At 41.5% G+C, this 14,973-nt stretch overlaps 1 protein-coding gene across 2 annotated transcripts in view; it reads right to left on the reverse strand.

Moving 5' to 3' along the window:
• Nucleotides 1-254: 254 nt before the first annotated feature.
• MRPL23 (mitochondrial ribosomal protein L23) overlaps nt 255-14,973 on the reverse strand; it is a 21,363-nt gene continuing 6,644 nt past the window's right edge. The window contains exons 1-5 of one of the 2 annotated variants that reach the window (XM_063438413.1): nt 13,026-13,114; nt 12,191-12,326; nt 10,587-10,669; nt 8,825-8,898; nt 255-739 (exon numbers count right to left, since the gene is read on the reverse strand). In XM_063438413.1, coding sequence (XP_063294483.1) covers nt 575-739; nt 8,825-8,898; nt 10,587-10,669; nt 12,191-12,273 — 405 coding nt within the window. In that variant the 5' untranslated portion in view covers nt 12,274-12,326; nt 13,026-13,114 and the 3' untranslated portion in view covers nt 255-574. Of the gene's footprint in view, nt 740-8,824; nt 8,899-10,586; nt 10,670-12,190; nt 12,327-13,025; nt 13,149-14,973 lie in introns of those variants that run through there. The other variant, XM_063438412.1, reaches the window with a different exon arrangement.

Here is a 14,973-nt window from a genome sequence, read left to right on the forward strand (position 1 = left end):
TACTTTCCTGAACCTGTCCCTCGCGGGCACAGCCATCCTGTCCTGGAGTGTCCACAACTGCTGCCAGGAGCCGATGTCCCTATTGTACTCTTGCGCACGACTTGAATTTTGGCCAAGTGGCCATTTTCTAGCACAAACCAATACAATTCCTTTCTTGAACCAATGATATAGAACAGTGTGCATTTGTATTTCAATGACTTCTGTCCTGTCCAGGTACTTTTTGAATGAATACACAGAAGAAGCAGTAAAACTCATTACTATAAATTATTGGGTTTATTTTCAAATATACTTAAATTGATTAGGGAGTGGTACTTTTCAAGTAACCAATTCCACTAAAACTTTTCTCAAAACAGCTATATAAGAAATATTCCACATTACATGAAGACATCCATAAACAAGATGGTCTAAAGTATATGGATCCAGAAAACAGCGTCCTAAGAGTATTTTCAATGTTGGTCAACATGACCCCATCTGTGACTTCCTGTATGATCTTAGGAAGCAAGGATTAGAGGTGGAAGCTCTGCACACCAGTGGGACCGTGCTAGCAAGGCACAACCTTCTGTAACTTCAAGATCTAAAGTCCAAACCATTCATTGAGTCCTCCCCTGCGAGGGTCACCGCGCTGTCGCTGCATCTCATTCTCCATGAACTCTTTCTGCAAGTCATCAAACGAACCTTCTTCTGGTTTCTCATCCTTTGCAGGAAACAGGTTTGGGAACTGAAATTTTTGGCCCTCACCCTGTAGTGGAAGGACAGGTTATAAAAGGTTATTGGATGTGGTGAATAGGACCGTAGGTACTTTTCATAGAGCAAGCTTAGTGATCACCATGCTAGAACTGTATGTGGGTACATTGAGGAGAGTCAATGATGGACTTCACTGAACTAGCAAATGAGGAATAGATTCTAACCCATCTCACTGGTACTTATTCCTACCTTGGAAGGATGACAAGCAGACAGTGCCATTAATCCAACCCAAAAAAAATACACACCATGTATCTTAGGACAAGTGTGCAAGGTTTGGTAAAATCAAGGGAAACATGGAAAGGGAAACCAAAGTTTAATTTTAAATTATAGGGGCTTATAAAATCCCCCTGTCTCATTAGAGATAAGTAGCAAGGTGAATTGTTAAAGTACAACTCAGCTAAGAGGTTTGTCATGACAGGGCAGGTGAGTTTGCACTTCAATCTCCACTGGAAGGGTACTAAAAACCTGCAGTTATTTAAAGGACCACTCCACTCTTCCAACCCACCCCCCAAAAGTTCTTGTGACTGCAGCCTTTGTAAGCTCCACCCCCTCCCATCAGCACTTTTATAAACTGAGGTTAAATGAGTGTAAAAGCTGAAGTGCTTTTGGGGTGTGGAATGACCCTTTAAATATGCGTATGGATTTGGGATAATGCACAGGTAAATTATTTTTCTGGTTTTGTTCTATGTATTTGGACTGATGTATACTGAAGCCATTGCTGCTGCCCAGGAGTAGTGAGGGTTTAAGTGTGGGGCTTAATCACATTATAACATTTGCTGCATACTGAAATCACTGTGGTTGGTAAATTTACATGCAAAATAATAATAATTAGAAAAAAAAATCTAAAAAATACTGATGTATGTTAACGCACAATACTATTGTATTAATAATACACCAATCACCAAAACAACGTTAGCTTAATAAAGTGGTTTTGGTGCATATATTATGCCCCTGCAGGCTCACTGCTCTCTTAACTGCTATTTAGGGGTTAAATCACTTCAGTTTCTGTTTATTCAGCTCTAGCTACAGATTCCGGTCATGTGAAAAGATGGTTCATTTTTAATCAGATCTGAAAGCACAGTATGTTTACTTTAGTAGTTTTTATATTTCCTGCTCTCCAATACAGGAAGTATAAACATTAGAGCTCTCTACCTCTAATTTAAGACTATGTCCTCTTGTGGTCGTTTTTCTTCTTTTAAATATAGCAATGACATTATATAAACACCAAAACTGATACATTAAGCTAAAGTTGTGTTGGTGCTTATAGTTTGGCTGAAGAGAATCAAAGTACATGGTTTGAATTCTGTGTACAGTCTGAGGCTGAATGGGCCAACTGCTTACACAATGAACACAAAGAAAATTGCCATGCTAAAATAATTACTCAATACAGCAAAGGGATGCCTCCTTCTCCCCTACCTGATTTCTTGTTTCTCTGGCCTTTATCAGGATAAACCAATGTTCCGAGGATCCTCAACAAAAACAATTGTTTCCTTGGTCTGACATTCTATTCTCAGACAAGTGTCAAAGTGTCTTCCTTATACCCATTTTACTGCATGTGAAGGGAACCTTGGATCTAAGCCCTGATGATGTAACTGAGCTAGCTCAAAGACAGACAGATATATATACGAGAGAGATGGTGAGGAAAGGTGTACCAACGAAATTGCACAATGCTTACTTAGCTTTGACTAAATGCAATTTAAAGTAAAAAGGGCACCTCTAAGAACCGTTAACACTACAGTCCGTTAGGATTATAGTGCCAATATAGCCCTGGTACCATCCCTCAGATTACAGATGTTGCTCTTCTGCACTAGCAAAATCTGTCTGTGTTCGGACAGTATTCACTGGAGCGTCAGCTGACACACACTGTCAATGAATACCATCCAAACCTGGACAATATTTGGACGATTATATTAAAAAAGGGCTGAGCTATGGGTGCACAGGGAACTCTCTGTTTAAAACAATTTTATGGAGAATGAGGGGCGCCACCATAACCACTAAAGTAGTTTAAGTAGTGGTTTGAGTGCTTAAAACGCCCTTTCTAGTTTTAATAGACGATTTGAAGATGGAAATAAAGAATTGAGAAAATGTGGGGAAGCCCTTAAAATGGTTAAAACAACATGAGGATTCCAGGCACAGCACAGGAAGAGACATCTATAACTGAATCCAGGAGCCGTGTCCTTTCTCAGTAAACATCGCATTACAATCCTCATACTGAAAATCTCTGGACATCTGAATCACAAACCATGTGTTCCTGTCCCACAGGGCTTGTTTTGCAGAATAAGCTCAAGCACTATGCTGGGGATAACATCTATAAAAAAGACCGTGTTTTATGGGGATCCAAGGAAGCATGCCTCTGAGGGGAGTTAAAAATTCAAATGGAGAAGGCAAAGGGGGTTCAGGGGGATGTCACCAAAAGGGAAAACTTGGCGATCCATCAGCCTACTGGCTGCTAGAAAGAGGAGTAAACAGGTAAATAAGCAAGAAAAGAAAGGTTTGAATAAACATTTTTTAAACTTCTATCCAGATGGTGTTAAAGGGGCAGTGACTAACATAAGCCTGCTATCATATACATATTATGTACGGCATTCTGGGAGAAAGCTGCACCCGCCTACCCCCTCTCTGATCTGATTTATGATCTACAACACTATATTTTAGGGAAAGACAAACTCCTGAGTGGGACCCGGGATCCAAAATTGTGTCCCTATGCTAGAATAGTGTCCTATTAGGAGCATCATACAGGCTCCAGATAAGTTCCCAATAAAACGTCATTATTTGGGCTTTTCCCAGAGCATTAAAGACCCCTTTACCAATGGGAAATGTTTAGAGAATTTAGGATTTAAAATACTACAATAACAGAACTGATCCTCAAGCTAATGCCACAATTAAAGTATGGATCTACAGGCTGATAAGATAACCTGGGTCACTGTTCAAAAACATTGAATTAAAGAATTACTAAATGCAGCCATTGTCATGGCTTATTCACAAACCTTGACTATATCACACTCAGAGTCCGCAAAAGTATTGAGAAACTCTAGATATTGCATATGAAACCTACAGACATCATGAAATTGTGAACCTGTTTTGTTTTACATTTCAATTTGAGATTGTGGAGCACCGGTCATTAAAGGTTTATATGGGGGTTAAAACATTACATTATGGGGGTGTGGCCTGAGCACGGAGCTGATCGGACGTATGTTGGCAGAGCTCCTCGCCGAAACTAGGCCTAACAGCTTTTAAAGGTGATAATTACCCGCACCAACAGCATTACGATGGACAAGAGAACCCCAAGGAAACCCCCAATGAAGGGGTGGTGGACCTTTTTGCTGCTTCCTGTGCAGCTCAGACCGAGCACCAAAATGGCGGACAGAGCAGACAGATGCCGCTGAGGTAAAAAAAAAAAAAAAACTTGCCTGAATTGCCTAAAATTCCCGGAGACCTACATCACAACCATTAGAGCCATGTATACTAATGTCACAGCACAAATCAGGATCACAGGATCCCCTAACAGGAAGCCTTGGCATATAAACTCTCAGGCTTAAGGTCAACCTGAATAAATACAGTGCACTTCCCATAGCTTTGTCGTCGGCGGACACGGCACACATTGGTGTTTGATACTGTATGCACATAGAACATAAGGCAATAAAATATCTCGGCGTTTGGTTGGTCTATTTAATGCTCTTTTATGGATTGCTGCTATACAAACTGACAAACACGGTTTTATATTTATGGAATAACATTCTGTATGTAAAAATTGGTATCATTATTCTCTGTATTTATGTATCTCTGTTTTTATTTATTTATTGTAATTTGTATTATTATTATTTATATCTATTTCTATTTTTATTCGGCAATTCATCTATTATTGTATTTATTGTTCATATACAATGTTATTATATTTACACACAACGTATAATATGCAAAATGCTTTTATCTGATGTTTTATTAGTTGCATAAAAAGTCACATTAATCAATTAGTAGGACATGTATATAAAGAACTACCGAAGCAATGGTTCTCCATCCGTCTCTGAAGAAGTAGGGGTTCACCTACGAAACGCGTAAGACTATTGGACACACATCAGGATACAGACCCAGCATCAGTACATCATTTGAAGCCAGTACTCCTACAGGACCTGTCGGTTTTTTCTTTGCTGAATCGGAGCCGCCTACAGCACACGCTCCTCCGGAGTGAGGCTCCCGCAGGGACGCATGCTGTATGAACACGCTGTCCTCACCGGCGGTATTAAAGGACCACTCTAGGCACCCAGACGACTTCAGCTTAATGAAGTGGTCTGGGTGCCAGGTACCTCTAGGATTAACCCTTTTTTTAATAAACATAGCAGTTTCAGAGAAACTGCTATGTTTATAATGAGGGTTAATCCAGCCTCTAAATCCTCTAGTGGCTGTCTCATTGACAGCCGCTAGAGGCGCTTGCGTGCTTCTCACTGTGAAAATCACAGTGAGAGCACGCAAGCGTCCATAGGAAAGCATTGTAAATGCTTTCCTATGCGACCGGCTGAATGCGAGCGCGGCTCCTGCCGCGCATGCGCATTCAGCCGATGACGTCGCGATCAAGATGGAGAGGAGGAGGAAAGCTCCCCGCCCGGCGCTGGAAAAAGAGGTAAGTTTAACCCCTTCCTCTCTCCAGAGCCCGGCGGGAGGGGGTCCCTGAGGGTGGGGGCACCCTCAGGGTACTCTAGTGCCAGGAAAACGAGTATGTTTTCCTGGCACTAGAGTGGTCCTTTAAGCGGCAAGAAATGTAATCTACATCCATCCGAGTACAATCCGAAGGTCTCTGAATAATTCTGACTTCAATATTGACTGGTAACATCTGTATGAATTTCTCCTGATGCATATTTTTTAACAATACCTATTTTTTCATATATTTTATTCTTTGTCTAAGAAACTGTTTTTTTTATTCCCATCCAGTTTCAGAACCATTGCTTTTGACATTGTAACAATTTTTAGCTTACAGTTCCACATACTGTATCGCTATTATATTCCCATTGTGTACTTTTTCCATCTGTATCTTTTTAAGACACAGAGTATACTATTTAGTACAAGTGCCAGCCAATCTGTTTCATAGCAGTAATAGAGGCACCTGCACTGCACAGTTTTGCTTCGGATACAAACTTATCCTTTTTTTTTTTTTCCATCCATTCACTTATTCATTTTATGTATTCTATGTCTATAAGATACCGATTTCTTATCCAGATATATCCTATTTATGCTTTTTAAGTATATCTATTTATCTTGCTTTTACCTTTTATAAACATCAGTTCCCTCTTAAAGGCACAGTACCATTGCACACCTACTCACTTTCATATCCAGATATTCACCCTATCTCAGCCATATTCTAGGCCAGCTCCTGGTATCTGCACACACTACCGGTGTTTATCCATAGTATGATGTACACCACTAACTATGTACCCCTCTTTAGGACTTTACAGGGAGATCTTGATAGGTGGGTAGACATGTCGATCTCATGTATCGGAAGGGTCCATTCAATAAAGATGAACATATTGCCCAGACTGCTGTTTTATTTTCAGGCCCTACCGATACCTATCGCCAACTCTAATTTGACACCTCTACAAAAAGCGATAGGAGACTTTATCTGGCAGAACAAGAGACACAGAGTCTCGTGTAATGTCCTTTACAGACCTAAAGAGGGAGCCGGCCTAGGCCTTCCTAACCTAGACTATTACTACTTGGCGGCACAGATAGCCCAGATAGCGATGTGGCACTCTACACCGGACGAGCGCAGATGGGCAGATCTAGGATCTAGCATGATGGGAGCTGACCTACCTCAATTTTATATTTGGTTACCCAGGGAACATAGAGCACTTATACGCACACAATGCCCAGCGTTACTGAACTCCCTCCGAGTCTGGGACAAAACGCCACTGAAATACGGGTTGATGCCAATATTTAGAAACAGGGCATTCCGCCGGCATGAAAGCACATGACTACAAAACCATAGAATATACAGGGTTACAGAGGGCTATTCATCTCTATGAGGGTGACCAAATCATTACTTTCGAGGCAATGAAAGAGAAGGCCTCACTAAAACCCCCTGATTACTTCAGGTACCTCCAGATCAGGGACTTCGCCAAACAAAAACTAGTGAAAGAAGCAGCCCATAAGACACTCACTGACTTTGAAAAACTTTGCCTAAAAGAAAACCCTCCGAAGGGGCTCATTACATCAGTTTATGCCCACCCGAGCTCCAATAACATATACTGGGGAGAGTTGCACTATACAACCCAATGGGAAGCTGACCATGGCGAGACACTAGAGAAGGCATTGGCAACCTTAGGACTCCAGATGTTTTGGACTACACCTCCCATGATGCTTTGCCAACATTATGGGTGTAAAAGCATTATGGGAGATGTAGTCCAAAACATCTGGAGTGCCGAAGGTTGATTATGCCTGCACTAGAGGGTACAGAGTGGAGGGAAATATGGGAAGCAAACAGATCTACCTCGGTCTGCGTCTCCAAACAAGAGCAGTCTTATAAGACCATGCTTAGATGGTACACCACGCCAGTGAAGCTATAGCATATGCACAAAACCCCAGATGATAGATGTTGGAGGGGATGCAGACAAAGAGGGTCCTATGCACATATGTGGTGGGAGTGCCCTAAGGCTCAGTCTTTCTGGGGTGAAGTGGGCGACTTACAGGTAAACCATAGCACAAATGTGGCTAAAACCTGATATACCCTCCATGGACATGGTAAAATCAAAGACACACAACTTATGGACAACCTGACTGCACAAATTAGGGAAACAGTGAAAGCATATGAAAACATTTATGAACTGTGGATGGCGGAAGACTGGGGGGATTAGGGGGCCAGGACGGTAGTATTCACCCCGAACCCAGTAATAAGAATCCCAACTCTGCCCTCTGGTATGGCCGGACACAGGAACAGACTCCTACCCTGAAGGGTTAACCCTTATATATACACACTAATGCCGACCCTTGCTTCTGACGCAGGCAACCACTATGACCTCTGAACCTGGAACCTCTCCACACATACACCAACTGTGTGTTCCCAAGTTTTTCTCCTCCCTTTCTATTCATATATCCAGCGGTTCACACACAAGCTTTGTAAGGGAAATGTTTATTATGTTCTTTCATGATATTAAAATAACAAAAAGAAAAAAACTTGTCGGCACATGTACTAATGAATAGATTGAGGGGAAGCCAACAGAACCAACTATTGTACAACCTCATGTATGTAACCATGCTATGTAATCTGACGCCAAACCAAAAATAAAACATTATATTATGGTCCCTCTAAATAAAATTCATTCTGGCTGATATGACGTATTTGTAACCCTTTTAGGTGGGAACACTACATGTAAGATTTTTTATCAAATTACCTTATTATGAAAAAGAATACTCCAAGCACCATAACCACTACAGTCAGCTGTATTAGTTATGGTGCCAATAGTCCCACACTACGTAGTAAAACATGGTGTCAGATGATGCTCTCAACCAATGAATGATGTGTAAAGATGCACAAAATTGGCTAAAGCAAAACAAAAGTTCTGTTGGAGCAGTACCAAGAAGACTAAAAGGAACGTTGCTGCCCAAAAAGACCTAAATAAGTTTCAAACTTTTACTACATACCATGGGACAGTCCCAGGGGATTATTGGCACTATAACCACTACAGTGGGCTGTAGTGCTTATAGTGCCCCTTTAAGAATCTGTAAATAAAAGTTTTACACTGTTTAACACATACAGAGATATTGGAATCTGTTGTTGTGGACTATTTTACCATTACTGAGCATACTTTGCCTTTATATGATACCACATAATACATAGAATCGCTTGTTAAGAGGTTTGCTGCAAATGTCTATATGTCCTGTAGCTGCACCTTCATCAAAATAAAGAGAAAAAGTGTAAATTACAAAAAGATGGAGGACCCCAGTAAAGAGAGCTCTATATGGGCGGTGCAAATAATTCACAAAGATTCCGATGCACTCCTGCAACACAGTGCTTGGAGCTTTTCTTTAAATTGATAGAGGAAGAGCAGAATGTAAAAACAAACTAACATTTTGCAGAAATTAAAATACTCACCAGCTGCACGTAGGCCACTTTGTAATCTGGCCGTTTTACACGTTGATTTAAGTGGTTTCTTTTACGGTTGTTGCCTATAGTAGAGATACAAGTCTTATTTTTCTGGGACAGAAATTTAAACAATGCAGAAAATATATGAAAGTTTTCTGAAAACTGGCCGTTAAAGTCCGTCATTATTTGGATCGTTTTGTGACAGTTTTTATTTCTAGTAAATTCTGTCAATATTCACAGAAACTTCTGTTTCAGAAGACAGTCATTTATAGTGGAGGAAAAGGTCATCGGAAAAAGCGGATACAATATTCATTAGGGATGCACCGAAACCGAAAATTCAGGATGCCCTTGGCCGAAAACCGAAAATGACTTTTTTCCCCAAATAATTATTAAAAAGTATTTTTCCTAAAATTTTATTAATATTAGACTTTTTAATTAATTTAATTAATATAACATGAAAAACTTCCCTTCTCTTTTAGTGGTCCCCCCCGCTTAATGTTCCTCTTCCATCCCTCTTTTTTAGCGTTCTTTCCTATCCTCCTCCCCAGTCCCATAGTGTCGTCCCCCTGTCCCCTAGTGTTCTTTCCCCCCCATCCCCGAGTGTTTTATTCTTCCCCCTCCCCTGTTCCATAGTGTTTAATTCTCCCCCCTCCCCTGTCCCATAGTGTTTAATTCTCCCCCCTCCCCTGTCCCATAGTGTTTAATTCTCCCCCCTCCCCTGTCCCATAGTGTTTAATTCTCCCCCCTCCCCTGTCCCATAGTGTTCTCCCCCCCCTCTCCTGTCCCATAGTGTTCTTACCCCCCCTCTCCTGTCCCAGTGTTCTTTTCTCCCCTCCCCATCCCATAGTATTTTATTCGCCCCCCCTCCCCATCCCATAGTCTTTTATTCGCCCCCTCCGCTGTCCCATAGTGTTCTTTCCCCCCTTCCCTGTCCCATAGTGTTCTTTCCCCCCTTCCCTGTCCCATAGTGTTCTTTCCCCCCTCCCCTGTCCCATCGTGTTCTTTCTACCGCCCCCTGTCCCATAGTGTTCTCCCCCCCCCGTCCCATAGTGTTCTTCCCCCTCCCGTCCCATAGTGTTCTTCCCCCTCCCGTCCCATAGTGTTCTTTTCCCCCTCCCTGTCCCATAGTGTTCTTTTCCCCCCTCCCCGTCCTATAGTGTTCTTTTCCCCACTACCCGTCCCATAGTGTTCTTTTCCCCACTCCCCGTCCCATAGTGTTCTTTTCCCCCCTCCATGTCCCATAGTGTCCTCCTCCCGTCCCATAGCGTTCTCCCCCCTGTCCCATACTGTTCTTTCCCCCCTCCCCTGCCCCATAGTGTTCTCCCCTCCCCCCCACCTCCCCGACCCATAGTGTTCTCCCCCCACCCCTCCCCGACCCATAGTGTTTTTCCCACCTCCCCTGTCCCATAGTGTTCTCCTCCCCGTCCCAAGTGCCATATTCTTGACTTTTCAGGTTATCATTACTATCTTTCATTGTGATATATAATCATCTGAATTGTTAATACAAGCATGTCTGGTAAACTTTTCACTACAAAAAAAAAATATTTTTTTTTTTTTGGCAAATTTGACCCGTTTTCGGCCTGAAAATGTTGGTGCATCCCTAATATTTATAAATCTGTTGTGTCTGCAAAATAATATAGCATAATCAAAAATGGCTGTTAGAGGCCAAATAAAACGGATTTATAAAAGTGCAATAATAATTTGCACAAATTTAGATGATAAAGTGTGGATGATACTTTGCTAAATCTATTTTGCTCTTCTCTGTACTCACCATACTGGATGCGAGTACGCACTGTAGCTACAGGCACACTGTACATTTTCTGCAGGTAATTTTGTACGTCGAACTTTGTCATCCTGTGAAAAGAAGGGGAACTTATCAACACCCAGAATAAAATAATATACCAAAGTGAGCAGCCTTTCCTTTACATGAAGACTGTACTCACTGTGACAGCTTCACGTGATTGAAGTTGTTATAGTGCCAATTCCCCATTGGAAATTGACCCCAAAATGTTTTATTTCACTAGTTACAAGGCTTGCAAGCGTGGCCTCAAGCTTGACCTGTGACTTCCCAGCTCTAATGCCCAGGCATACCGTGACGTCACGCTGCCACACAGAATCATTGCATTGGATTAATCTCTACGAAAAGAGTCAACCGCCACACATGTCCCTAATGCTTCTCTATGAGGAATGTCATCCAGGAAGCACGCCAAGCACTGAGGGAGACACGCCGCTGGGGAGAAAGTAAAAACTTGTGAAATGATAAAGTAACAGAGGGCGTGACTCCTATTCCTTCTCCTCATTTAATGTACTAACATATATATTAATGATATGCCAGACGTACAGAGCTTTCTTTGGATACCCAGTGTGTAAATATAACTCCGAATTCAATATGAATAATACTGAAAATATAAACAAACAAAAAAACATAGTAAGAGAAAATAATACTAGCTTTGTTTTGAAGTTTTGACTACAAGTGTTTGTTAGGAATATGTCAAGTGAAAAAACACCTCAGCTAGATTTGTTCTGTATACGCCATGCCTTGGATTTTAATTTACTTTAGGCTGCTAATTGTCAAATATTACAAAGCTCACATTATTGTTTAAAAATTTACACAAAAACTAAAAACATTACATTTTTTTTTTTGGTTATAGTTCTATATCAAGGTGGGAAACATTATCTAATTCAGTTTTTGATAAAATGTGTTTTTTAATGAATTATTTAGTGTGAAAACCCTATGCTAACCTGCGCAAGGTATTAACGAGGAAACCTCAATAATAAAACTGTGTGATAAGGGACTGTGGCGGACCCTTCTTAATCCACCCAAATTTACCCCAACCTTGGTTCTCCCTGCCCGCCCTTTCATGTAATATAATGAAACACTCCTCTCCACCTTGCCTGCTGACGATTCAGGGGAGCCAGAGGAAATCGCCAGGACTTTAGCGGGACCTATTCTCCTGGAACTCCAGCTTGGCTGTGGTTCACACCGATCAAGTCTGCCCACTGATCCCACCCACATCCCAGAGAACTAGGAGAGCACTATTTGGAGAGGAGGTACAGGAAACTCCAGTAGACAATCGCTCCTTGAGAGCCAGGAAAAGCCCCCCTTTTCAATTCACAGGAACTTCCGTCAGCTGACCGGCATATGGTGCGAACACTCTGGAACTGTATTCGGCCAGGACTTCTATAGCGACCAGTCAATATGTTGCACCTGTGGCATTTTGGCAATTCCCCATGGATCCGGGCGCTATTTTTTTCAAAATGGGCACTTGGACCAGACCTATCTGGGTATATTTGATGTGTGGGGGTTCTGGCTTCTTTTATTGTTGTTTTGGGGGCTATTGTGTGTTGGGCCCTTTGTATCCAGGACAAAATTACTTTAAGCGGTGGATGTCACAATCCTCTCCCAGACACAGAGATTCCAGGGCAGGAATTGAATGGAGACCCCATGCTGGCTGCATTGTGCTCAATAAAAGTTGTCGTTCTCACAGCGTTATGTAACGTCTTCTTCCAGCTAAGAGGGAATAGAATACAGTTGAAGCTGTATTCCTGGTACTATAGCCCCTCAGACCCCCCCCCCCCCCCCCCGACATGAACAAAGGGTTAAAAACTCTGTATTTACCTACTTTATCCAAGTGCCAATGGATTGCAGCTCTAAGTCTGCCACTGGAGTATCTCTGGAGTAGGGACACTGCACCCAGACCACTTCAGCTCATTGCACTAGTGTCCCTTTAAATAAAAATGGCACGGGATGTAAAATACTATTGACATCACTCAGGTCTGCCTGTGTTTGCTCTTGAATTGCAATGCAATGTATAGCTATTGTAAAGGCATGGGTTAATAGACCCATGTCAAGCTTATCCTACTTATTGCAGTTACAAGTAACTCAAGGTAACAAACAGAGTTTAGACCAACAACACATGGATCCCTTACCTGTGAATTGTTTCATCTTGCATCTTACTTCTATATTTACAGAGGGGACTATTTATTAAATTAGGAACTGTGGTAAACTGACAATTGTAAGCCAAGATAAAGAAGCTCAAATCATCCCCTCCCCCTAGTTAATAAACTTTGCCATCTCCTAACCTGCTTAAACATGAATCTTAAAAGAGTTAGATTGGACTAATTTAGAAGGTCCAGATCTCATTTTTTTCTTTTTTTAAAAACTCCTCACTAAACACACGAGAAAGATGGCGAGGATCTTGATACTCACTCTAGCGGTATACGGAACTGTACTGTATCTGGTGGCTGCTCTTTACCAGGTCTAACCAGTGTCATGAAAAAGTTTGTTCTAAATACACGAAGCTGGGGGTTCCCAAGCTGGTAAAGCGGGTACCTGAAATAAATAAATAAATGAATTGACAGTGCGAAATACTGGAGGTGTCCATCTGGAAGCAAATGAATAAAGTAACGCTTTGTGGATTATTTCATTGACATGTAAATATAGTAACCTAATCAATCACTCATGACAAGCTTAGTGTACGCACTTGCAGAATAAAGTCAAGTGAGTTTCGGGCATGGATGCTGCCACAACAGCCTTGCAAATTACACCAATGCCATTCTGAAAAACAGTAAGGTTTACATTTTGCAATTTCCAAACCTACCAGGGGCTGTTAGACACAAAGGCCTTAGTACCGAAACAGATCCAACTAAGTGGATGGTTTGTGCTTCCAATGGTTCTTTATGAGAAGCACTGAATTCAATACATTTAACAGAGAAGCATTCCAATGGCAGCGATTGCTGAGCCTTTTTTCATGTGTACTCAGTGCTTCTCTATGAGAGGTTTATTCACTGTTGCAATATGGAATGGGATTTGTTTTAGGACTGGTCGCTGGCAAGTTGTAGGGCCCCTAGGGGGTATCTGGAGCAGTGGAAGGACTGTCCGCCATAGCCTTGAGCTGGCTGGGGATGCAGTACACCATCAGGAATGGGACGTACAAGACAAAGACTCAGCATTTAGAAAATTGGGCAGACTAGATGGGCCGAATGGTTCTTATCTGCCGTCACATTCTATGTTTCTGTGTTGAAGTAATCATTTTCTGTATGAGTTTATCAGTCTCTCACATCGATGTGGAGGAATTGTGACCCACTCTTCTATACTATGTTGCTTCAATTTAATTGAGATTTGCTGGCATTTGTTAATGCACAGCTCACTTAAAGGAACACTATAGTCACCTAAATTACTTTAGCTAAATAAAGCAGTTTTAGTGTATAGATCATTCCCCTGCAATTTCACTGCTCAATTCACTGTCATTTAGGAGTTAAATCACTTTGTTTCTGTTTATGCAGCCCTAGCCACACCTCCCCTGGCTATGATTGACAGAGCCTGCATGAAAAAAACCAGATGTAATTTACCTTAAATAATTGTATCTCAATCTCTGAATTGAACTTTAATCACATACAGGAGGCTCTTGCAGGGTCTAGCAAGCTATTAACATAGCAGGGGATAAGAAAATCTTAATTAAACAGAACTTGCAATAAAGAAAGCCTAAATAGGGCCCTCTTTACAGGAAGTGTTTATGGAAGGCTGTGCAAGTCACATGCAGGGAGGTGTGACTAGGGTTCATAAACAAAGGGATTTAACTCCTAAATGGCAGAGGATTGAGCAGTGAGGCTGCAGGGGCATGTTACATTAACTACATATATATATATATATATATATGTGTGTGTGTAAATGTGTGTTTGTGTGTGTGGGTAATTATATATATATATATACACACACACACACACACAGGTGATACTCTAAAAATTAGAATATTGTGCAAAAGTTAATTAATTTCAGTAATGCAACGTAAAAGGGGAAACTAATATATGAGATAGACGCATTACATGCAAAGCAAGATAGTTCAAGCCGTGATCTGTCATAAGTGCTATGATTATGGCTTACATGAAAACCCCAAATCCACAATCTCAGTAAATTAGAATGTTGTGAAAAGGTGCAATATTCTAGGCTCTCAGTGTCCCACTCTAATCAGCTAAGTAAGCCATAACACCTGCAAAGGGTTTCTGAAACTTTAAATGGTCTCTCAGTCTGGCTCAGAAGGAATCACAATCATGGTGAATACTGCTGACCGGACAGTTGTGCAGAAAACCATCATGGACACCCTCCATAAGGAGGGAAAGCCTCAAAAGGTAATTGCGAAGGAAGTTGGATGTTCCCA

This window comes from Pelobates fuscus, chromosome 12 (assembly GCF_036172605.1).
Source record: "Pelobates fuscus isolate aPelFus1 chromosome 12, aPelFus1.pri, whole genome shotgun sequence".
NCBI classification, from domain to species: Eukaryota; Metazoa; Chordata; class Amphibia; order Anura; family Pelobatidae; genus Pelobates; species Pelobates fuscus.